General features: G+C 34.0%; 2 protein-coding genes across 3 annotated transcripts; both read left to right on the top strand.

The window, feature by feature from the left end:
* Window positions 1-21: 21 nt before the first annotated feature.
* LOC139429560 (anoctamin-6-like) lies at window positions 22-10,471 on the top strand. Its single transcript, XM_071195402.1, has 7 exons — window positions 22-180; window positions 234-550; window positions 602-747; window positions 9,651-9,856; window positions 9,909-10,005; window positions 10,063-10,244; window positions 10,295-10,471. The coding sequence occupies exons 1-7, from the start codon at window positions 115-117 to the stop codon at window positions 10,427-10,429; spliced, it is 1,149 nt and encodes a 382-aa protein (XP_071051503.1). The 5' UTR covers window positions 22-114; the 3' UTR covers window positions 10,430-10,471.
* Window positions 10,472-16,345: 5,874 nt separating this feature from the next.
* On the top strand, window positions 16,346-26,121 carry LOC111429578 (anoctamin-4-like). 2 transcript variants are annotated; one of them, XM_023065521.2, is made up of 11 exons: window positions 16,346-16,741; window positions 16,799-17,009; window positions 17,063-17,274; window positions 24,085-24,242; window positions 24,303-24,393; window positions 24,447-24,576; window positions 24,629-24,793; window positions 24,854-25,170; window positions 25,221-25,569; window positions 25,628-25,906; window positions 25,956-26,121. In XM_023065521.2, exons 1-11 carry the CDS (start codon window positions 16,380-16,382, stop codon window positions 26,094-26,096), a joined length of 2,415 nt encoding a protein of 804 aa, XP_022921289.2. In that variant the 5' UTR covers window positions 16,346-16,379; the 3' UTR covers window positions 26,097-26,121. The 2 variants fall into 2 exon arrangements, with proteins under 2 accessions (XP_022921289.2, XP_071051198.1); XM_071195097.1 differs by having other exon boundaries at window positions 24,085-24,393.
* The last annotated feature ends 35 nt before the right edge of the window (window positions 26,122-26,156 follow it).

Consider the following 26,156-nt stretch of genomic DNA (forward strand, 5'->3'; position numbering starts at 1 on the left):
CTTTGCAATTTCCAGATTATATTTTTGTTACTTACGTTAACGATAATTTTAATTTCAATTCATTTTATAAAATACTCAATCATTCGGTATCGTATTAAAGTCGCCGAGATTTACATGCGCCCAATATTGGAACTTTATTCTTCATTCATGTCGATTTTTCTTATGAAGATGTACGCTCCGGTGAGTTTTTTTACCTAAACATTACTTCTTGTAACTTTTATTTTTATTTCTAGCATTTAAATAGGATTGCTAAAGCGTTAACCGACGACGAAATTCATCGAACCCAAGATGATTATCTTAACTCGTTCGTTTTTAAGAGTTACATCTTATCGTTTTTTAATAGTTATAGCATGCTATTCTATAAAGCTTTCTTTAAAGACTTTTGTTACACAAATCCGAGCGATCACAAGATTTATAATCAAATGTTTGGGATCGCCTCGGATCTTTGTGCCCCTGCGATTGGTTGTATAATTAATTTATCAATTACTGTAGGATTTACGGTGGGTAAAAATCATATTTTGGTGTTGGTTTACAAAAGTTATCTTATGGTGTAAGTAATTATTTTATTTTTAAACTGATGTGTTGATTTGGTTTTTTTTAGGTATTTAATTGATACTTTTAAATATATTATGGGAAAAATAAAGAAAATTCCGTCAGTAGCAATGTTGGATATTCCTCAATGGGAGCAAGAATTTTGTTTGCGACCGACATGTTCGATTTTTTTCGTTTCAAGTTTTAGTACAATAGGTAATCATCATAACTGATATTATTTAACATTTCTTGGTCACGCTTCATAAAATGGGTAAACAATCCCGACCAATCTTAACGTTTCTTGGTTACGCTTATTAAAATGGGTAAACAATCCCGACCTATCTTAACATTCATAATTTTTATTTGCTTTTAATATATTTTTGATCTCCTTGAAAATGTTGAAACCATGGACGAAATTTGTTGCTTTTGCAAGTACTTAATGGTAACAATCGGGAAACGGAGCATGTTATCAAAAAACTTTTATAACAAAAGTTGTAGCAAATTTTATTCTTAGCAATATTGCTTTGTTTCACTTTTGCTCTTACATGCGTCAATATCGAGAAAAATACGAAAATATGAAAATTTGATGAATTTGTTGCTTTTGCAAGTACTTAATGGTAACATTCGGGAAACCGAGTATGTTATAAAAAAACTTTTAGAACAAAGGTTATAGCAAATTTTATTCTTAGCAATATTGCTCTCTTGCACTTTTACTATTATATGCGTCAATATCGAGAAAAATACGAAAATATGAAAATTTCGTTATTTTGCAAGGTAATGGTAACACTCGGAAAATGGAGAATGTTATAAAAAAACGTTTAGAGTAAAAGTTGTTGCAAATTTTATTCTTAACAATACTGCTATCTTTCACTTTTGCTCTTAGATGCTTCAATATCGAGAAAAATACCAAAATATGAAAATTTCATGAATTTGTTGCTTCTGCAAGTACTTAATGGTAACAATCTGGAAACGAAGCATGTTATAAAAAAACTTTTAAAACAAAAGTTGTAGCAAATTTTATTCTTAACAATATTGCTCTGTTGCACTTTTACTTTTAGATGCGTCAATATCGAGAAAAATACGAAAATATGAAAATTTCATGAATTTGTTGCTTTTGCAAGTACTTAATGGTAACAATCCGGAAACGGAGCATGTTATCAAAACACTTTTAGAACAAAAGTACTTACGACAACGAAAACAAAATCTTATCAAAAAATAGAATATCGGGACTGGCACGTAATAGAAAAGAATGGACATAAAATAGATAAAACCAGAGGTAGATCACTGGTACTAGCCAATCCGTCCGTAAAAATTGTCAAAGACAACCCCCCGTCCCTCAATAATCCCGATAATGAATGCCTACATTCGAAATTTCCCTTCAAGAACGAACTCTTACACGTTTTCCTAGCATATATTTATCCCCATTCCGCCGTAGAAGAAAACATACTGACCAAAGCAGCTCAATTTAAATATTTAACAATAACTGGCGACTTCAATCTAACCCTCCCGATAAGCAAGCGTGTACATTTTCTCCTATCTAATTCGCATTTCATAGAACACCTTACAAAACCTACCTCCATCATGTCGGCTAACGACACGACGCGTCATTTACTACCCTTATAGTATGTTTAAAAGTATTAGTTAAGATGTTGTCCCATTCGCCTAATAGCAACCCTGTGAAGTTCCAATAAATAATATAAATGGTATAATCATTACCCTAGAATTTGATGTATACTTTGCAGAGAAATCATAAGTTAGTCACAATTCTTTCTTCTAAAATAAGATACAGATGATATTTAAATATAGATTTATTGTTAAGTAAAAAATAATGCTTCCTTTTTGTTAAACTACACCTAATAATGCTTACACTTATAATAGAAAGTTAATTAATATTTATTTTATCAGAAGCCAATCAATGGCTTCTGAATCTAAATCTAACTTGCTTTTTTCTACAACATGTCTAATTGATGATATATAAGGATCATAGGTGTATAGTAACGTATTGAAAACATCTTGATTGCTGGCAATCCTTGAACATTTCCGAGCGTTATGTAACCAGTATTTTTTGTAATCTTTATTTTTAACTTTAATCTAAAATTAGAACTAACACTAGAAATTGTCGGGTATTGCCGTGCGTCTTTTAATAAAAGATTTGACGTTTCGGATGCCATGTTGCAACCTTCTTTAGAAACTGGTTCGAAGTGACGAGATCAAAAATCGGTAACTATATATAAGTCGGAAAAACTAATTAATAATCAGTTAACGCTAATTACAAGCTAATTAATAACTAATTGCGTCGCGTTCGGTGTGAGGCGGGAAGCGGTCTTCGTGTTCACCACCATCTTCCATGTTCTGCTAAGCTCCCAGCCATCCTCTCTGTTGACGTTATTTTTATGTCGGTGGATCTCTATGGCTTCTCTTGTCAGTCTTTGGTAGTATCTGTTGTCCCTAGCCAGCACCTTTGTTTGTTCGAAGTCTATTCGGTGCCCCTCTGCATGGCAATGTTCCGCAACCACCGACTGCTGGGTCTTCTTCAGCCTTACATCCCTCTCATGCTCCTTGATGCGGCACTCGACGTTGCGTCCAGTTTGGTCAACATAAACCTTCCCACAACTACACGATAGTCGATAGACTCCCGCTCCTTTTAATGGAGTTAGTTTGTCCTTGGCTATCGGGAGTGTGTTCCGAATTTTGCTGACCGTGCCGTACCGCACCACGATGTCGTTCTTCTTGAGGTGCCTAGCAATTCGTTCCGTTACACCTGAAATATAGCGAAGACAGATAAATCCAAGTGGTTTTCTACTTACCGTGTCCTCTTTCTGCTTTCACTGCTTGATGGCCTGGTTGATGTCCCTCGAAGTGTATCCATTCTTCTGCAGCACGCCTCATAGAAAGTGTTGCTCCTTCTTCAAGTTCTCTCCTTCACATAGTCTCGCTGCTCGCTGAAATAATGTACGGATCACGGACCTCTTCTGTTGGGGATGATGATGTGAACATGCCTGTAAATACCTGTTGGTATGAATCTTCTTTCGGTATACACCAAGTTCTATATCTCCATTTATCGTCCTGGTGACCAACACATCTAGGAAAGGTAGTTTTTTGGCAGTTTCTGTTTCCATGGTGAACTTAATCATAGGATGTTGAGAGTTCAAGTGATCCAAGAACTCTTGGAGCCGTTTTTAACCATGTTGCCATATCACAAACGTGTCATCCACATATCGGAGCCATAGTTTTGGTTTCCACTGGCTCTTCTTCACAGCGTCCTCTTCGAATAATTCCATGTAGAAATTAGCTATAACTGGCGATAGTGGAGATCCCATGGCTGCCCCTTCCAACTGCTCGTAAAATTCTTCTTTCCAGCTGAAATACGTCAACGATAAGCAATACTCCACCAGATCTGGCACGTATTCTGGTAAACCCTCCGGAATGAGTTTTCGGCGAAGACCCTCTACAGCATCCTTAACTGGTACCCTAGTAAAAAGGGATTCCACATCGAAACTTACCAACATATCCCCAGCCTCCAGCTTTACACCTTTTACCGATTCCACAAATGTGTAGAATCCCTGACATACGATTCCGTGTTACCTGTAAAGGGAGACAGAATCTTTGCAAGATGTTTGGCCAGCTGGTATGTTGGGGAGTTGATGGCGCTGACGATAGGGCGGAGGGGGACGTCTGGTTTGTGAATCTTCGGTAGTCCGTAGATTCTTGGTGGTACCGGCTTTCTGCTGTTCTGCTGGAATTCCTGTGGATTTTATTATTTCCTTCATTTTTCTTACGATTTTGTCTGCGGGGTCCTTCTTTATCTTCCTGTAGGTGGCTGGGTCCAGTAGGTTCATCATTTTGTCGTCGTATTCTTTCCTGTTCATAACAACGGTGGCATTCCCCTTGTCTGCTAATAACACGACGATTTCTGACTTTTCTTTTATAGATCGGAGTGCGTTCTTTTCACCAACCGTCAAGTTGGATTTTGGTGGTTTTGCTGACTTCAATACTCTCGCAACTTCTTGTCGGATCTCTTCGGCTTTCAGTGCAGGCATCCCTCGAACAGCTGCTTCCACTTCGCTGATGATTTCCTCCTTTGGGACCTTCTTCTGAGCGATTGCGTAGTTCAATCTTTTGGCGAGCACAGAGGTTATTATTAGTTATTAATTAGCTTGTAATTAGCGTTAACTGATTATTAATTAGTTTTTCCGACTTATATATAGTTACTAATTTTTGATCTCGTCACTTCGAACCAGTTTCTGAAGAAGATTGCAACATGGCATCCGAAACGTCAAACCTTTTATTAAAAGACGCACGGCAAAACCCGAAAGTTTCTAGTGTTAGTTCTAGTTTTAGTTCTAATTTTAGTTTAATTCACACCGGCCGTGAAAGCCTTCGTATTTATTTTATTTTTAGCTTCTTGTGCATCTTCTGAAAATTGTTCTACTGGTAATACAGCATATTGTATGATGCTTTCACCGTGTATAAGTATTTTGTGTACTGAAGCAGGCATGTAGTACCATTTATACTATAACTTTACATAAAGTTCTACTGTTTTATATGCGTATTCCTCAAACTTTTTGGCATCTGCGGCTCTTTCACTGGCTAATGTTTGAAGAATTATGGAAAACCTTTTAATTAAGTCCTCATCTACTCCTGTAATATTTGCTGTGTACGAAAGATTAGAAAAGAATCTTCTAGGAGTGTTACCATCGTTGTAGTTTTCAGTACCCTTGTCCAGGCTTATCAATAATTACACCTACTTCATCTCTAAATTGGTCTTGTACTTGTTTTTTTAAAATTTTTTAAATGAAATTTTGTACGACATATGAAGAACCAACTCCATAAATCTGATCCAAATGTGTAAAGATAAGAAACCAAATTTATATGTATCTACCCGAGATGGTCTTGCTGTTACCTTCTCCAGATAATTCATTTCCGTTGGTTTGGCAAGGCATACCATACAAGTAGATGTAGAAGGAGTGTCTGTTTATGTGCATACTTTTCCATAGATCATTGTAAAAAATAATTGGTAGTTTACACTAAATTGCTTAACACCTACCATTATAAGTGTTGACGCTAACTTATCAATTTGGGATTCTATATTTGAAGCTAGAGACATCTGGCTTCTCTCCGCAGTTTCTTTTGCAAACCCTATAAATATCGGTCTACAGAATCGAGTTGAAAAAGGAGTTGGGTTATCCCATAATATTGTTGTTGTACGCAAAGAAACTAATGATGAAATAAACAAATGAGAATCGGTTATTTGATCTGTTTCACCTGGCAGAATTTGTTTATATTGGCTTGACCCATCACATCCCCACTTACACATTAATATGAGATCAGTTACCGTAAGATATTTTAACACTTCCTCTGATTATGTTTTAACAAGTCTCTTGGTGGTGTGGTCAAGTAAACTTTGTAATGTTATACTGGCACTTGGTGATGTTACAGTTATCGATAGAGGATCTGGGTAACAATCTTTCTTTGCGCTCTAAACTTGGTAATAACTAGATAATAATTTACATCCTTGTGGTGCAGCTTATGATCGTAATATATTATACTGATACCTAGATAGTCCTATATCTGCTATCAGAGCCAACGAATTATCTTTACTCAATGGACTTTCCATACCTTCATTTTGGAATAATACACGATAAACCAAATCTTGCCGTTCCATTGATATATTTTTTATACTTTAATATTTACGTTCGTAATTTGCCCTTCTGCTTGTAGTCCTTGCAAAATGTATGACATAATTGGTCCAAACCTTCAGCCTGCAGCAAGCGAGTTGAATTTCTTCTCTTTGTCCTTTTACTGGAATCATCAAATGTTTTACACGGACGGCCTATTTTTGAGATTACTGCAGACGTAGATGGTAGATTTTCCTCTTTTAGATTCACAACGAAATCGTTGTCTAACCATTCACAATTTTGCTCTAAAAAACGTTCTTTCGTTCTATGAAATGCAGACTATTTAATTTTGAATGACGATAGCAGACGTTGGTGAATATTTTGAACAACACAATTGAGATCTTCTTCAAATAAATTAAAACGTCCTGCGATATAATTACGAGCAGAAGAAATGTGTTTCGCATGTTCAATAAATTCGAGGCATAATTCACGAGGCACACTCTTCAATAGTAACATATAACCATTTCATTTACAAACTGTCCAAAGATATATCGAATCTAATACCATGCTAAAAAGACGACATACAGACAATATAAGAAGACGAAGGACATAAATTTAAAGACAGAATCAACCGTCTCAATAAGCAAATACATAAAGAAGTAAAAGTATACCAAACTAACCAATGGTTACAAATTTGTTCAGAAATCGTGGAATACAAAGGGCCCTAATACTGGAACAAGATTAAGAAAATCACTAAATACAAGAGATCCTGTTCGATCCCAACACTAATGTATAACAAAACCGAGTGGGTATCTGACATACAGATATGCAACGCTATGGCAGAATATTTTCTAGACGCATTCACACCGAGAGAAAACACGATTCGACAAAGACCACCAGAATTTTATCGATAACTGGTTCGCAAGGTATCTGACAATACTAATACAAAATAAGTGTATCACAGATATTAGCGAAGGCGAATACATTATACATACATATTCATAAAGGAAAAAACACCGCACCACGGCATGACCTGATAACAAAACTTACTTTAAGAAAACTAGATCCAGAGGTTCAGAACTAATGGTGGGTAAACACCCGGTAAATATTTTTTTGTAAACAGCCTAGGAATACACCCGGGGTCTTCGGTATCGGTGGCAAAGACAACATCACTATCCTCTGTGCAAGACAATTGTTGTGCCCTTCACCAGGAAGCGAAAGTTGGATGGACTAATCCGCCCAACTATCCAAGGTGAAGAAATTCCTTTCTCAAAGGAAGTCAAATATCTAGGAGTAATCCTAGACAAAACCCTGTCATGGAATGGACATTTGTGGGGAGTTTTGCACAAAGCTAGACTATCCTTGTGGACTTGTCGCAGTCTTTGTGGAAAAAAATTGGGGTCTTACCCCTGAAAGACTGTACTAGCTCTATGTAACTGTGGTTAGACCTATGATCACATACGGAGCAGCAGCCTGGTATAGGAAAGTCCGACAGACTTAGTTATCAGTCACGAATTCAACGAATAGCTGGATTGGCAATCTCTGGTACGATAGGCACAACGCCAACTCTAGCAATGGAGGTTCTGCTTGGCCTATCTCCTCTGCATTTGCATATAGAGAAAGTGGCTAGAACAACCATTTACAGATTTAAGCAATATGCTCAAAACTGTTCCGACATGTCCTACCAATGGGCTGCGGAAGACATTATAAGCACTGATATTGTGCTATTAATGCCGTCAGATTTGGCGGTATTACTATCAGTGATTAATGCTCGATACCAGATTGAGAGTCTCTCTGATCTGGGTCCCGGGTCACTCTGGGGTTGCTGGCAATGAAGCCTCAGATAAGCTACCACGAGTTGGCAGCGTTGAAGCGTTTGTGGGGCGGGAACCAGCAGTTGGTGTATCATTTGCGATGGCCAAATATAGGATTGGACTGCGGGCTGAAGAGAGACTTCGCCTGTAGACCAGTTCTCCTGGAATGAGACATGCTAAGGTGTTTATTAACATCGCCACTGTCCAACCAGGGAATATTTTAGGACTTGCCCGTAGTAGTATAAAAGTTCTAATGGGTGTTTTTACTGGGCACTGCCGATTAAAAGCACACCTCAACTTGTTGGGTTTAGCCGACGATGTTGAATGCCGACTATGTGTGGAGGAAGCAGAGACGGTTGAGCATGTTTTATGCCACTGCCCTGCCGTTAACCGTATCAGATTCTCGATTTTTGGGTCGCAGTTTATCTCCTCAAAGAATCTGAATGACCTTTCGCCGAGCAAGGTATTAATGTTCGTTAAGAGCATTGGACTGCACGGTGAAATTTGATAACGATATCTATCGGGGTACAATAGATCCTTAGGGTCGCGGTGCAAGGTTGGTTGGTCCGCCTACCCGATATGTATTCTATGTAATGTAATCCTCTGTGCTTCCTTCGATGGATTCGTTTGTAGTTGCCTTTGTTTGTTCCCCCGTTTCTTTCTGTTACTTCAGAATTAGTTAATTTCCAATTATGGGAAATAAAAGTAATTTTTCCAGCCCTCTCTGTTTCCAGCCTATTCCTTTTCTTGCTATGTATCCACGAAAATGTGTTAAATGTCCGTTCTGTGTCCACGGACGACACTGGGGCTGATAAAATCCTAACAGCAACCTTACTCAGATTGGAGCTGCTACACAGGCCCTTCCACCATGCAAATGGATTCATGTTTACTACACTGGTCCACATGAATCTTTTTGCCCACACTCCATCATTTGATTTATAATTTACCAAATCTGCTATTACATCCAAGTGCATTAACTGGGATAGGTTGTGTATAAATTTCTTTGCGTCTATTTCCTCTGACGTCAACAAACTGCTTCCTTTAGAACAAGGATTCAGTAGTGCAGCGGCAAGATGAATAGGACTTATAGCAAATATAGGACTTGTAGCATCCTCTTCTTCAGATGTGCAAATATTTGAAATGCTACGTATAATTTTTAGTTCTATTTCAGAGAGTCCGCCGTGCACTTTGTGGATCATTGGGGTGTTTGATATCCCACAAGGAACTTTGCGGCGCCAAATTTATCAACAATCTTCTTTATTTCACTCTTAACATATTCTGCTGTGTGTTTGCTAAACCCATTCGGGTTTTGATATTACAAAATTTGCTATACCCTCATTTCGTAAATTACTCCATCCATCACATTGCAAATGAAGAATTTCAGCCTGTTTCAGTTGCTGATCAATTATACTTTTCATATCTGCATATTCTATATCCAAAAAAGCTGTGGATTTTCTTTCTGGTTGGCAAGGTATATGACGGTCTAAGCATTTTAAAAAATTTCTCCCAAAGTGAGTATCCACCCATAGATAAAGGGGAACCAGTTGCATATATGGCAAGAGAAATTGATATTGCTGCAAATTACACTTTGGGATACACTACACAACATTCAAAATTAAAAGCTATACGAATAGTCGAATAAAGACGAACCAAATAAATTATGTTTTTAATTAAATTTATTTTTTAGTTGTGGAATATGGATTATTAACATTTTTCGGCGCAGCAGCCCCATTTCTTCCCTTAATAGCATTAATTAACAACATCGTTGAAATGCGAGCAACGGCCATGAAGTTAGTTAAAAAATCAAGAAGAAACGTTCCGAAACGAGTGCTTGGATTAGGATCATGGAAATGGGTTTTAGTCGTTATAACTCGGTTTTCCTTTTTTATAAGTGTAGTTCTGAGGTGTTACTTAAAAAATATGTGTATTATAGTTACAATTTTAGGGCGCAATTGTTTCTTTTACATCATCTTTCGTTCATAGAACCGTTTATTACTTTGAACACGGTGATTTGAAGGGATTCGTAAACGATACTGTTTCTGGTGAATATTTAAATTATTAATTTTTTTATTCAAATTAATTTAACGATTTTTTTTTAGTGTTTTTAATCGAAGATTATAGAGATGATATGGAGGATAGACTGAAAGAAAAATTTTCTGATACTCACACTTGTTATTATCCTGGACATAAAAATAGTTTTAATCATACCCATCCATACCAAGCATCTGATAGATTTTACGAACTTCTCGCTATAAGATTACTCACCGTCGTTGTCTATATCGTAAGATATTTTAGATTAATTTATTTAAAATTATTTTTTTTTTATTTTAGCATCTAATTTATTTTGTTAGTAGTATTTTATCGTTTTGGATTTCAAAGGAACCTGCATCAATTAGAGAACATTTAGCGTACGATGAAATGGTTAAAAGAACGAAAGAAGTAGAAGCAATAACGGGAAATGTTTAATTAAATTTTAAAAAAAATAATAAATTTTTTATTTGTCTATAATTTGCAGTTATAACTTGCAATGTAGAATGTTGCTATACTTTGCAGTGTGCAGTTTGCAGCTATGACGCAGGTTATAATTTATAGCTATCGATTGTAGGTATAATTGTCTATAGCTGCTATCTGCAGTCTTTCGTGAGTAACCATGATGTAATCAGTAGCTAAAGTTTTTTAAGACTTAATCGGCAAAATTAGAAATAATTGTCGATCATTTCAAAAATTTATTTCTCAAAAACTAAAAGCGATTTTTCAAAACGGCTTGTTGTATCCAAAAGAGGATACTTTAAATAATAATTGGTGGTATTTCTACAAGGATCCTTCAAGAAATGAATTTTATAGCGAATTATGAAGGTTATCGATTAAAATTGCAACATCGAAAATTTTACCAAAACTTCAAATATTTTTTTCTCAAAAACTAAAAGTTATTTTTCAAAATGTGTTGGTTCATTAGAAAGAGGACACTTTTATTAACACTTTGGGAAATTTTCATACTCATATTCCAAGAAATGGATTTTATACGAATTTTTAAAACTTAATCGGCAAAAACTGCAAAATGCGAAAAAATTGTTGATCATATAAGTACGAAGGCTTTCACGGCCGGTGTGAATTAAACTAAAATTAGAACTGAAACTGGTTCGAAGTGATTTTTTCACAGTTTCTGAAGAAGGTTGCAACATGGCATCCGAAACGTCAAACCTTTTATTAAAAGACGCACGGCAAAACCCGAAAGTTTCTAGTGTTAGTTCTAGTTTTAGTTCTAATTTTAGTTTAATTGTTGATCATTTTAAAAATTTATTTCTCAAGAACTGAAAGTGATTTTTCAAAACGGCTTGTTGCATTAAAAAGAGGGCACTTTAATTATTGGTGATATTTCTACAAGGATCCTGCAAGAAATTAATTTTATAGCGAATTTTGAAAATTATCGATGAAAATTTCAACATCGAAAATTTTATCAAAATTTCAAATATTGTTTTCTCAAAAAGTAAAAGTTATTTTTCAAAATGTGTTGGTTCATTGGAAAGAGGATAATTTTATTAACATTTTAGGAAATTTTCATACTCATATTCCAAGAAATGGATTTTATACTAATTTTTAAAACTTAATCGGCGAAAACTGCAAAATGCGAAAAAACTGTTGATCATTTCAAAAATTTTTTTCTCAAGAACTGAAAGTGTTTTTTCAAAACGGCTTTTTGCATTAAAAAGAGGATACTTTAATTAGTAATTTTTGATATTTCCACAAGGATCCTTTAAGAAATGAATTTTATAGCGAATTTTGAATGTTATCGATTAAAATTGCAACATCAAAAATTTTATCAAAACTTCAAATTTTGTTTTCTCAAAAGCTAAAAGTTATTTTTCAAAATGTGTTGGTTCCTTGGAAAGAGGACACTTTTATTAATATTTTGGGAAATTTTCGTACTCATATTCCAAGAAATCGATTTTATACAAATTTTTAAACCTTAATCAGCGAAAATGGCAAAATTCGAAAAAATTGTCGATCACTTCAAAAATTTATTTCTCAAGAACTGAAAGTGATTTTGCAAAACGGCTTTTTGCATTAAAAAGAGGATACTTTAATTAGTAATTTTTGATATTTCCACAAGGATCCTTTAAGAAATGAATTTTATAGCGAATTTTGAAAGTTATCGATTAAAATTGCAACATCGAAAATTTTCTCAAAACTTCAAATTTTGTTTTCTCAAAAGCTAAAAGTTATTTTTCAAAATGTGTTGGTTCCTTGGAAAGAGGACACTTTTATTAATATTTTGGGAAATTTTCGTACTCATATTCCAGGAAATCGATTTTATACAAATTTTTAAACCTTAATCAGCGAAAATGGCAAAATTCGAAAAAATTGTCGATCACTTCAAAAATTTATTTCTCAAGAACTGAAAGTGATTTTGCAAAACGGCTTTTTGCATTAAAAAGAGGATACTTTAATTAGTAATTTTTGATATTTCCACAAGGATCCTTTAAGAAATGAATTTTATAGCGAATTTTGAAAGTTATCGATTAAAATTGCAACATCGAAAATTTTATCAAAACTTCAAATTTTGTTTTCTCAAAAGCTAAAAGTTATTTTTCAAAATGTGTTGGTTCCTTGGAAAGAGGACACTTTTATTAATATTTTGGGAAATTTTCGTACTCATATTCCAGGAAATCGATTTTATACAAATTTTTAAACCTTAATCAGCGAAAATGGCAAAATTCGAAAAAATTGTCGATCACTTCAAAAATTTATTTCTCAAGAACTGAAGGTGATTTTGCAAAACGGCTTTTTGCATTAAAAAGAGGATACTTTAATTAGTAATTTTTGATATTTCCACAAGGATCCTTTAAGAAATGAATTTTATAACGAATTTTGAAAGTTATCGATTAAAATTGCAACATCGAAAATTTTATCAAAACTTCAAATATTGTTTTCTCAAAAGCTAAAAGTTATTTTTCAAAATGTGTTGGTTCCTTGGAAAGAGGACACTTTTATTAATATTTTGGGAAATCTTCGTACTCATATTCCAAGAAATCGATTTTATACGAATTTTTAAACCTTAATCGGCGAAAATGGCAAAATTCGAAAAAATTGTCGATCATTTCAAAAATTTATTTCTCAAGAACTGAAAGTGATTTGTCAAAACGGCTTGTTGCATTAAAAATAGGATGTTTAATTAATAATTGATGATATTTCCACAAGGATCCTTCAAGAAATTAATTTTATAGCGAATTTTAAAAATTATCGATGAAAATTGCAACATCGAAAATTTTATCAAAACTTCAAATATTGTTTTCTCAAAAGCTAAAAGTTATTTTTCAAAATGTGTTGGTTCATTGGAAAGAGGATACTTTTATTAACATTTTGGGAAATTTTCATACTCATATTCCAAGAAATCGATTTTATACGAATTTTTAAAACTTAATCGGCGAAAATTGCAAAATTCGAAAAAATTGTAGATAATTTCAAAAATTTATTTCTTAAGAACTGAAAGTGATTTTTCAAAACGGCCTTTTGCATTAAAAAGAGGATACTTTAATTAATAGTTGGTGATATTTCCGCAAGGATCCTTCAAGAAATTAATTTTATAGCGAATTTTGCAACTTATCGATCAAAATTGCAACATCGAAAATTTTATCAAAATTTCAAATATTGTTTTCTCAAAAACTAAAAGCTATTTTTCAAAACAGGTTGGTTTATTGGAAAGAAGACACTTTTATTAACACTTTGGGAAATTTTCATATTCATATTCCATGAAATCGATTTTATACCAATTTTTAAAGCTTTATCGGCGAAAATTGAAAAATTCAAAAAAATTGTCGATCACTTCAAAAATTTATTTTTCAAGAACTGAAAGTGATTTTTCAAAACGGCCTGTTGCATTAAAAAGAGGATACTTTAATTAATAATTTTTGATATTTCCACAAGGATCCTTCAAGAAATTAATTTTATAGCGAATTTTGAAAGTTATCGATGAAAATTGCAACATCAAAAATTTTTTCAAAACTTCAAATATTGTTTTCTCAAAAGCTAAAAGTTATTTTTCAAAATATGTTGGTTCCTTGGAAAGAGGGCACTTTTATTAATATTTTGGGAAATTTTCATACTCATATTCCAAGAAATGGATTTTCTACGAATTTTTAAAACTTAATCGGCGAAAATTGCAAAATTCGAAAAAATTGTCGATCATTTCAAAAATTAATTTCTCAAAAACTAAACGCAATTTTTCAAAACGTTTTGTTGCATTAAAAAGAGGATACTTTAATTAATAATTGGTGATATTTCCACAAGGATCTTTCAAGAAATGAATTTTATAGCGAATTTTGAAAATTATCGATGAAAATTGTAACATCGAAAATTTTATCAAAACTTCAAATATTGTTTTCTCAAAAACTAAAAGTTATTTTTCAAAATGTGTTGGTTCATTGGAAAGAGGGCACTTTTATTAACATTTTGGGAAATTTTCGTACTCATATTCCAAGAAATCGATTTTATACGAATTTTTAAAACTTAGTCGACGAAAATTGCAACATCGAAAATTTTATCAAAACTTCAAATATTGTTTTCTCAAAAACTAAAAGCTATTTTTCAAAACAGGTTGCTTTATTGGAAAGAAGACACTTTTATTAACACTTTGGGAAATTTTCATATTCATATTCCATGAAATCGATTTTATACGAATTTTTAAAACTTTATCGGCGAAAATTGAAAAATTCAAATAAATTGTCGATCACTTCAAAAATTTATTTTTCAAGAACTGAAAGTGATTTTTCAAAACGGCCTGTTGCATTAAAAAGAGGATACTTTAATTAATAATTGGTGATATTTCTACAAGGATCCTTCAAGAAATGAATTTTATAGCGAATTTTGTAAGTTATCGATGAAAATTGCAACATCAAAAATTTTTTCAAAACTTCAAATATTGTTTTCTCAAAAGCTAAAAGTTATTTTTCAAAATATGTTGGTTCCTTGGAAAGAGGGCACTTTTATTGATATTTTGGGAAATTTTCATACTCATATTCCAAGAAATGGATTTTCTACGAATTTTTAAAACTTAATCGGCGAAAATTGCAAAATTCGAAGAAATTGTCGATCATTTCAAAAATTAATTTCTCAAAAACTAAACGCAATTTTTCAAAACGTTTTGTTGCATTAAAAAGAGGATACTTTAATTAATAATTGGTGATATTTCCACAAGGATCTTTCAAGAAATGAATTTTATAGCGAATTTTGAAAATTATCGATGAAAATTGTAACATCGAAAATTTTATCAAAACTTCAAATATTGTTTTCTCAAAAACTAAAAGCTATTTTTCAAAACAGGTTGGTTTATTGGAAAGAGGACAGTTTTATTAACATTATGGGAAATTTTCATACTTATATTCCAAGAAATCGATTTTATACGAATTTTTAAACCTTAATCGGCGAAAATTGCAAAATTCGCATTAAAAAGAGGATACTTTAATTAATGATTTGTGATATTTCCACAAGGATCCTTCAAAAAATGAATTTTATAGCGAATTTTGTAAGTTATCGATGAAAATTACAACATCGAAAATTTGATCAAAACTTCAAATTTTGTTTTCTCAAAAACTAAAAGTTATTTTTCAAAATGTGTTGGTTCATTGGAAAGAAGGCACTTTTATTAACATTTTGGGAAATTTTCATACTCATATTCCAAGAAATCAATTTTATACGAATTTTTAAAACTTAATCGGCGAAAATTGCAAAATTCGAAAAAATTATCGATCATTTCAAAAATTTATTTCTCAAGAACTGAAAGTGATTTTTCAAAACGGCTTGTTGCATTAAAAAGAGAATACTTTAATTAATAATCGAAAGTGATAATAGCGACAGTTCTGTTAGTAATGAATGTGATGATGAATTACAATCGAAGAGAAGAAAACTAGACGAAACTGCAACAAGAGATTTTATATATCGTATTGGGATTGTTACAATGACAAACTTGATGTAAATAAAGTTGTATTCAATGAAAAAAGTTTTATTGGGGTTGAACTTGATTATTATCTGCAGTGTCCAATACCTAAAAGAGATACTAATTCCTATGAATGGTGGAGTACTAAGTAATAGGTTTTTAATATCCGGCCAAAGCCGGAAATTTGGTAACTATCAAAATGGTCGGATAGGCCGGATACCGGATAGTTGTTGGATATTCGTTCCGTCACTAATTTACACTATATATTTATGGATATACAATTTACATAGTTGCAGCTTTCAGACTTCAATCTGTAACTATGGTTTTTTTTCCAAACAGCGACTGTATTTTATGATAGATAATCTTGTCAGTATGGTCTTTAATTAGCTATGATGTTTACATTAAAATGACAATTTATGTCAACCATAAACGTCATAAACATAAAATAATACGTCAAAGAAAGGGATCAAAAAGAATCTTTTAATGGCCAAAAAGCAATTCGGTTTGATTTTTGAACCTGAAGTGAAAGCGCCAGCAGATTTTATTTTAGTCCAAAAAAAGATAATACCAGAAGAAAAGCAGGTTCAAATCAACAAGTTTTTAATGAATCTAAAAAAAGCTGGGTTAGCCGTTGAAATCGTTGATGGCGTAAAATACACCGATTATTATTTCGTTAAACTTAAAGCTTCCGAAGAATCTTTAAAACACCTCTCATCCGTTCACGGCTTATTTCCAACTTACCAACATGACAAAACCATGCCGCATTATACAACGAAATTTAAATGTTTTAAAACCCAGATTTTGTTAAAACCGAATCTTCAAGACCCGATGTTTCAAAGATGCAGGTTAATTTATATATACATATCTCTTTTCCTTTAAATTTTATAATTTGTTTTGTTTAGTAATTCAGTTCGAGGTGATAAAAACGTAACGTTTACAAGTGCCGAAAGAATTTTGTTGATTAACGCTGTTTTGTCAAGAACAACTTATGGATTATTAAAAGATGAATTTGGTTTAGGAAATTTATTGGCTAGTAAACATTTTGAGGACGCTTATCCTTTACATGACGGTTCAGAAATATGGACTAAAACTGGCCCATTAAATGATAGACAAGTTAATTATTTTCTATCTGTTCTAACATGATTAATACGATTAATTCTTTTCAGTTCTTAGCTAGATTTTGGGGTAATTGGCGAATGTTTTATAAATTACAACCCATTCATATCATTTATAAGTATTATGGATCTGAAATTGCTTTTCATTTCGCTTGGATGGAATTTTATACGAAATGTTTGGTTATTCCTGCATTATTTGGAGTGATTGTTTTTTTAGTTGGAAATTTTGATTTATTTTTATCTGGTAGAGTTATTAATCGAGTGTAAGTAGTCACGGTTGATCACTTTTTTTTTTATATTATGCATATCACAGTTGTATAACATCTAGTAAATACATAGTAATTATTTTTAACGCCAAATTAAACTAGATAATGTTTTGCAGCTTTTCCTAGTGGTCCAGTCTGCTTTACCCATAATATAGACAAATACTTTCAAGTCGCGATGGAGGTCGGTGTTTGTTATATACCAGGGTGCTTTCACTATGCACCTTAGTACTTTGTTCTGCAATCTTTGAATCAGACTTGCATTTGTCTTGCAGGTACAATCCCACAGTTGGATTCCGCATGTTCCTTTTGGTTTTAATACTTGCTTGTATAGCAACTTGTTGCTTAGTGGTAGCGTTGATTTTCTGCCAATAAGCCAATATAGGTGTCTAAATTTGATATCAAGTTCCTCACGTTCTTTTTTTGACGTGAGCTTTCCATTTGAGTTTGGCATCCAGCGTCATAACAAGATATTTTGCGGTGTCAGCGTAAGGGACTGCATTGCCATTTATGTGTCCTGGGACATAGTTTACTTTCTTATAAGTAAAGTTTATGTAATCGAGAGAGAGAGAAAACAAATTTTATTTTTGGATGTGCAAAAAATACAAATAAATTAAAAAAAAAGGAGTATATAAGTACAAAAAAAGTTATAAATTAAAACTCAGCCAAAAATAGGGCTATCGACCGGATTCTTTCTGCCCATGCAGAAATGCGTGGTGCAAGTTCTAGTTATCATCAACAGTTTTTGAAGGAGTGGTGGGCGGTCAGATGGGTGGTTTACTCTAGGGATAATGAGCATATGGTGGAAAAGATTGATAGGGAAATTTATGGTAGTTTTAAGAGATAAAGATTGTAGATGGAAGTTAATGGGAGGGATATTAGTGGATTATAAAGGAGATCATTGCTAGGGTTGAAAAGAGGATTTTGGGGATTCCTTATTCGTATTATGGACCTCAATGCCGATCTTTCTGCGACTTCTAAATGGTGTCTTGATGTGCTAGGCGAGTCATTTAGAAGTATTGATCCATATTCTATAATTGGTCTGCATATGGATTTGTAAATGTGCGAGGCACATTTTATGGAAATTCCGCGACTTCCGCAAGATTTCACTTTTCACTTTGATGGCGTGGGCAGAGAATTTTAGGGTTCTGTCGGGTGTTATGCCTAGGTATTTGCAGGTTGGTGAGACTGATAGGGGAGTAGATTGGATTGTGATTGTAGCAGAAGGGGCGTGGACTTGGAGGAAAGGGATGAAGAATTGCGATTTTGAGGAGTTTATTTGAATGCTCCATTTTCGGCACCAGCTCTTTGTTTCATCGATAAGCACCTGTAGGTTTCGGACCGGAGAGGCAACGCCCTGTCGTGAGGAAATCAGTGTTGTGTCATCGGCGTAGAGTAGAGTGTGTGTATGTATGTAGTTTCACGTGGGGGTGACTTACTCACAGCACTTAGGCCCCAGCGGACTCTTTGTACGTCCCCACAATTTACTGTTCATTCAAGGGTCAGAAAACCAGCCCAATCTTTTCATGAACGTTAATATAGAACAGAGAGGTATGTTCCTTATATCCGAAATTTAGAGCCATGGTACTCCGAAAATAGATTCCCTTAAGTACGCGAGGTTTGGACAGTCACAAACAATATGACTTACCGTCTCGTCTTCCATTTCACACCCTCTACAGAGGGGTGTATTTGCCAGCTTCATGTAAAACATGTGCTTACGTAACCTGCAATGTCCGGTCAGGAAGTGGGTGAGAAGCCTCAAGTCACTTTTCGATTTTCCCAGAAACTGAGTACATGTCTTCCGGTCAGGGTAGAGCAGAGTTTTCTTAGCAAAGGCACCTACTGCTGTCCCATCCCATCTGTCGCAAAAAGTTCGGTGGGAGATGGAGTTTATCAGTTTTGATGCTGTATTAACAGCAGAGTAGAGTGTATTTATTCACATCAAAGGCGCCTGAATTGTTGTCATAAATATCGTAGCAGAAGACGTTGTATAGAGAAGGGGAGATGGGAGATCCCTATGGGAGGCCTTGTTAGATGGTGAAACTGCGGGAGTGATGGTTTTTCAGCTTCACAGAACAAGAGCGATCTGAAAGGAATTGCCTTATCAAGTTTAGGAGGTAATATGGAACATTTAACTTATCCAGTTTGAATAGTAGGCCGTTGTGCCAGACTGAGTCGAAAGCCTTTCGGACATCCAGAAACACAGCAGCGGATTTACGTTTTTGATAGCGTGCCGCTTGAAAGTTGGAAATCAATACCGTAAGTGGCTGGAATGTGGATTTGCCGGGTTAGAATCCAAATTGGTAGGGTGGGATGTTCTTTGAGACGACAGCCAGGAGATTGTTCTTGAGATGTGTCTCGAAAAGCTTTCCTATCACCGGCAGCAGTGAGATGGGGTGGTAGTTTGCTGGGTCGGAAAGTGTGGAATCCTTCTTGTGGGACGCATATTATGATAGAGGTCCTCCAGTCTCGTGGGAAATGTTGAGTCATGAGGCAGAAGTTAATTATTTGCCTGATGTAGGAGTGAATATCAAGATCCAAGCTTCTCAGCACCTTCCTCGAGATGTTATCATAACCAGGAGCCGTGTTCTTTCCATGGCCTAGAAGAGTGAAATACTCGTCCTCCAGCATAATAGCAACCTCAGGTGTATCAGAGGGATTTATAAAAGCAAGTTGATACTAGTTGTCTATTGTGCTTCTATTCTGGGAACAAAATGAGGCATCCTCACCAAACGAAAATATTTCCTCCAGGTAGTCAACATGGATGTTAACAATCTCTTCAGGGTTTGAATGCGAAGTTCTATGAGTGGGATCGGTGAGCTCTTTTGTTTCAGAAAACTTTTAGTATCTAGACAGTTTACGAACTTCCTGCCAATAATTTTTCCTCTTACATGAATTGATTTTGTCGCAGGCTTCCATATATTTCTCCGTTGTACTAGTTTTTGTTGAGCTCGTTAAACTTTTTTTTCAGTTCAGGGATCCCGCATGCTCTAAAGTCTCGGTACAGCCCTCTCTTATCTTTGATTAGGCGAATGATGAATGGTGGTAACGGAAAGGTGTAATATTTACAAATTCTAAATGGGCTCTGTTCGTCTACCGATTTCTTAAGTTTTTCATTAAACTTTGATATCAACTCCGGTGTAATCACAGGATCTGCTCTTATGAAGCCTTTTATTGCTAAGTTGACTCTCTCCCTCTTGCAAAGTTTGTAATTTTTAGTTACAGTTGGAGCAGGTTTAGATAACTTTGATGTTGTGTTGATGTGAACAAGAATAGCCAGGTGGTCGGACCACAGATCAGGAACGACCTCTACCAGGGGGATTCGATGCCTCATATTTCTTGTGCAGAAAAGCAGGTCTGAAGTAGAGTTCGGATTGTTCTCCATAACGTATGTGCGAGGTGTCTTGATTTGTACAAAATTTGACAAAAACAGGAATTGACTGATGTGTCTTTTCTTAGCTGGATTCGGGTTAAAGTCTCCGATTATTAAGCAATTATTGAACAGAGAGGCCATGTTAAATATTGACTCTTCAATTTGGCTGAACGGATGGATGTAAATCAGGAATATGTGTAGCCTGTTCGCGCCAAGCATAACGGTGAAGTGGAGAGCATTATTCAATGGCGAGTTGATACTTGGAGAATTTGACTTTTCTAACTGTAGGATTTGGTGGCCCATAACCGCTGCTCCGCCTCTGACGCCCCTATTAACAATATTATCCTGTTTTTGAATTGTCGTCCAATCTTTAAAATTAATATAAGATTTTGATTTTGTCTCCACGAACATCGAACAATGTATGTGATTTGCCATAATGTAATATCCAATTAGTTGTGCTTTCGGATGGTAACTATTGATGTTTGCATATAATAATTTTATGCTAGACATTGTTGGTCTTGTAAAATCGAGGATTGAGTACCGTAGATTAGTTCGGTTGGGGAAAGCTTAGAAGTGTCTTCAAGATCAATCATGATGATATACATATAGTTTCCAGAGAATGAGACAATCATGTCTACTTAATGATGTTTTATGAATTTGCGCTTGAGGGAATTTATGAGCTTTTGGCGATCCCGTGGTTTAGGATTGATTTTTGATACATAGGTATCAATTATGTGATCATGTATAGTGATTGGCTTGTGTATACGTGTTCCTTTAGTAATTCCGGGCATTATTGCATTCGTTTTTTTGTTTGCTGATTTTATTCTGATGTTAGAGACGCCTTGTATAAGAGCTTTGGGACGGTTCTTACACTTGAGTGACCAAGCACTTTTCTAGTCATCACGGTTTTTGAGTTATAAACACAACTCAAATACTGAATACTCAACTTCTAAAATACTTAACTCTTTATAACTCAAAAACAAAAAATTCTACGTGCACCATTCGATTCTACGTGAAAAAATCTATTAGAACCTGTTTTTACGTTTCCGGATAGCCGAGATACAGGAGGTGTCTGAAAATCGTAAATTTTGAAATTTGGTTTGCGCCATTGTAAGTTTCACAAAAAAGTAGCTCACGTTCGCGAAAGCCGCAACTTTCTATCTTTCATAATAACTGAGATTCCCTGTAAACCCATCGAAATTTGGACACCCTGTACACACTATGTAATCGATTTATTTGTATTTAGTTTTATTAGCCATCGCTTGGTCCAGTTTTCTATTAAATTTAAGGCCAATTGTAACTTATTTACTGCAACAGCCAAGATCGCTGTGTCATCTGCGAATGTAGCTGTTAAAGTTTCTGGTATTGTCTTTGATGTTGTCGAAGACCATTGGTATTCTACAGCATTATTTTTAGTTGCTGCTTTTTAGACGTTTTGATTTCTTTTTGAATCGCTGGTTTAAATTGCTTTCAATAAAATCTTGACGTGCATATAATGTTTTTATTGTTTCATCTTGTTGCAGTATTTTTTCTAGCATTAGATCTAATCTACTGTCAGCCTTCTTATCGCTGCAGTTTCTGTTTCGGCATACGAGACGCCTAGCTTTATTTTATTTGAATTTACTGTTTTCTTCTTCCTGATGGCTTGTAGTTGCTTAATCACAATGCATCCTCGGTAGTTCGCTGGATGATTTTCTCCACAGTTGAAACATATAGCCGGTATTTCTTTGGCTTTAGTGCATTCGCTGGTCCAGTGTTCACCAGCACATTTAACACATCTCAGATTTTTGTGGCAGTAAGCTTTGGTGTGGGACCTTGACACCTTTTGCACTGGGGCATTTGTTTTGGCTTTCTGTACTCTTCGATTTTGACACGCACCTAATATGTTTGTTATTTCATGGATTCTTTTTACATCCTCTGACGGTGCAAAATCCAAGATGTATAAAAGAAGAGGCTCTTTTGTTTTGTACTTTAACATTTGGGTTACTTCACAAATGTTACACTTGCGCTCCAATAGATCATCTTTGATATCATTAACATCACAGCTTTTATGCATCTTTTTGGCGACCACTTTCTGATTTCTGGTTTGCTTATTTTCATAAGTTGACCAGGACAAATTCTTTTAAGTAAGCTTCTCTGTACTTTTCTTCCGAATTAACATTCAGTTTTACTGTGTCGTTATTTAGCGCATGTGTTAAAAATCCATCTTTAATTAATCTTCTATCGGTATCTTATATCCTTGCTTGAAACTTTCTAGTTCTAGTTCTAGTGCTAGTGCTAGCTCTATTTTTAGTTGTTTCTTATTAACCCATTATATCGAGATTTTACTGTATCTATTTTCTAATATTAATCATATCAGAAACCTTTTAAATATGGATATCTCCTTAATTTATAAATGTCATCATATTGTTTGACATTATAAATTAATATTGGTGGGGGTAGTAATACCTTTGTTTTGTTATTTACGCCAAATTGTACGGATTGCTTTTCCGGTTTGCTTTCACTTTCCGAAGACAGTTTAGATGGCGAGGTTTCAGTTTTACGTTTTTTGTTTCTTTTAGCTTGTTTTATTATCCAGTCAGTCTCCAAAGCTAACTCATCTTCGTCTGTTGTGTACACCACTTTATTGGTTATCTTATATATATTGGTTATATGTATATATATATATATCTTATATCCCCTCAGGTCATCTATTTGTTTCTGAAGAGTAGCTTCATCTTTAGTGCGTTGCTCCTTTATTTGTTCGATTTCTTTTTTAAGTTCGGCGGAATGTGTTCTTTCTTTTTTTAGAGAATTTAACAGGGAGAATTCCATATCCGTTTTTGAAGTAAACTTTTCCATGTTATTGACCAACTTAATTGTTTGTTTTTATTTCACACTCATTATTGCGCATTCCGATTTACTTACTTCGTTATAACAGCAATTACGAATTTCTGAATTGTTATTTATTGTTATAAATCGCGTGTATGATTTATATTATCAATATCAAAAATATTGTACTGTTCACACTATTTTACATTATCTATATCATCTATAAACGATTTATAAAGCGTCAAATAAAACACTTGACGCACGATCGCAAAACACATCCGCTTAATCAAAATGCACAAATCGAACTGATTATCAACTTAACTTCCATAGTTAGTTCTTTGTCAGCAGTATCTACTCTACTATCAGCTATGTAGTGTTCTGCAGTAGTATATAGTCTTCTGCAAGTAGTATCTTTTCTTCTCCTAGAAGTATCTAGTGTTCTAGTAGCATCTTATATCCTTGCTTGAAACTTTCTAGTTCTACTTCTAGTGCTAGCTCTACTTTTAGTTGTTTCGTATTAACCCATTATATCGAGATTTTACTGTACCTATTTTCTAATATTAATCATATCAGAAACCTTTTAAATAAATAAAATAGCTCCTTATTAAACTAATTTAATTTTTTAGAAGAGAAGTTTGTTATTCAAAAATGAAAATATGCCCACCTTGTACATTTAGGCATTGTCGTTACAAAGAATTCGACGAATTTTGCGATATTGCCAAAACCTCTTTTCTTCTAGACAATAATTACACGATTTCTTTCTCTATTTTTATAACAATTTGGGGCATGTATCAATTTAGTTTGTTACTTAATTATGACGAATTAATTTTGTCTTATTTTTTAGCAACATTTTTATTGGAATTCTGGGCTCGCCAAGAAAACATTTTAACATATCAGTGGAATTTGCATAAATCAACACCGCAAGTTGATGAATTGTAAGAAATAATTAAGTATGTTTTTATAAATGTTTTTTTTTGGTTGATTTAAGGCCGAATTATAAAGAACGAGTTAGTAAATATAAAAAGTATAATAAATACACTCACACTGAGGAATATTACACGCCCTTTTGTTTGAAGTTTTGGAGGAATTTTCTGTCGTTTATCGTAGTTTTTGTTTTAGTAAATTAATTGGTCTTTTTTTTTTGGGGTAATAATTATGTTTAATTTAAAGGTTTTGCTTATTACCGCCACAGCCCTTGCGATTATGATTTCGGAACATTTCATAGAATACAATGTTCATAAACATCGCATAGGAATTTTGATCGAGTGGATGTCGATGATTATGAAACTTTATAGTGCTTTGGTAACGATTGTGATAATGAAATTATACGCCCCTGTAATTAATTTATTAATTTTTCTTCTTTATATAAATAAATTTTATTTTTTGTTGTTTTAGGGCTTAGATAAAACATCAGAAAAGCTTACAAACAACGAAATTCATCGTACTCAAGACAGTTACATGACGTCGTATATCTTTAAAAGCTACATCCTCAACTTCTTTAACACTTACTTAATGTTAATTTACGTGGCGTTTTTTAAAGATCTTTGTTACACCAATCCGTCAGATCACGGGATTTATAATAAATTTTTTGGGGTTGCTTCAAACCTTTGCCCCCCAGCTGTTGGTTGCATCGATAGTTTATCAACACTCATCTCGTTTACTATCTTAAGGGATTACATTTTGATCTTGCTGTTTAATAGTTATCGTCTTATGTAAGGATTTTAACTTTTTTATTTATTTACTCTTTAATTTTAATTTTAAGAAACCTGTATGGATGGATTAAAAAGTGTTGCTCAAAAGTAAAAAAAGCACCCCTTGAATTGACGGATCTCCCTCAATGGGAAGTCGAGTTTTCTTTAATCCCATCAAGCGAATTATTTTTTGCTGAAAGTTTGATGGTGGTAATACTTGAATATGGGTTATTAACATTTTTCGTCGGGGTTGTTCCCCTTGTGCCTCTTCTCGCGTTAATTAATAACATCGTTGAATTGAGAGTAACAGCTTATACGCTTGTTAAAAAAACGAGAAGAAACGTTTCGAAGCGAGTGCTTGGGTTGGGTGCTTGGAAGACTGTTTTACTCGTTGTTACACGAATTTCTTATCTTGTCAGTGTAAATAAATTTATTTATTAAAAAAATGAACTTAAATAAGTTAAATTAAAATTTTTAGGGTTGCATTATTTGTTTTACATCAACTTTCGTTCATCGCACCGTTTATTACAACGAACGCAAAACTATGGTTGGATTTGTAAATGATACTTTATCAGTGTTCTTAGTAGATCATTTCAGAGATGACATGGAAAGTAATATACGAGAGAAATATCCGGATGTAAAAATTTGTTTTTATCCTGGCAATAAAAACAGCTACAACCATACAAAGCCGTATCAACTTTCCGACAGACATTTTGAGCTTGTTTCCATAAAATTCCTTGCGATCGTCGCTTACATCGTAAATATTGATTTAATTTTATTTAATTAATTTAATTTATTTATTTTAGCACATAGTTTATTTCATTAATGCAATTTTATCATATTTGATCCCAAAAATGCCCGCTTTTATCGAAGAAAGCTTATTCGAGGACGACAAAGCGAAGCGAATGAAGGAACTTGATAAAATAAGTAAAAAAGAAAAAAAATAAATATTCGAACGTTTTATTAATAAATTTCTTAATAAATAATACTATTAGTATGATTTAAAA

The sequence above is a fragment of the Onthophagus taurus genome, chromosome 3, assembly GCF_036711975.1.
Source record: "Onthophagus taurus isolate NC chromosome 3, IU_Otau_3.0, whole genome shotgun sequence".
Taxonomy (NCBI): Eukaryota; Metazoa; Arthropoda; class Insecta; order Coleoptera; family Scarabaeidae; genus Onthophagus; species Onthophagus taurus.

What these genes read in the sequence shown, in the direction of transcription:
- LOC139429560 (XM_071195402.1), top strand. Translation starts at nt 115, where the DNA reads ATGCGCCCAATATTGGAACTTTATTCTTCATTCATGTCGATTTTTCTT. An exon ending in TTATGAAGATGTACGCTCCG is followed by an intron (nt 181 to 233) that starts GTGAGTTTTTTT and finishes TTTTATTTCTAG; the next exon opens with CATTTAAATAGGATTGCTAA. An exon ending in TTCAAGTTTTAGTACAATAG is followed by an intron (nt 748 to 9,650) that starts GTAATCATCATA and finishes TTTATTTTTTAG; the next exon opens with TTGTGGAATATGGATTATTA.
- LOC111429578 (XM_071195097.1), top strand. Translation starts at nt 16,380, where the DNA reads ATGGCCAAAAAGCAATTCGGTTTGATTTTTGAACCTGAAGTGAAAGCG. An exon ending in ACACCGCAAGTTGATGAATT is followed by an intron (nt 24,394 to 24,446) that starts GTAAGAAATAAT and finishes GGTTGATTTAAG; the next exon opens with GCCGAATTATAAAGAACGAG. An exon ending in TAATGAAATTATACGCCCCT is followed by an intron (nt 24,794 to 24,853) that starts GTAATTAATTTA and finishes TTGTTGTTTTAG; the next exon opens with GGCTTAGATAAAACATCAGA.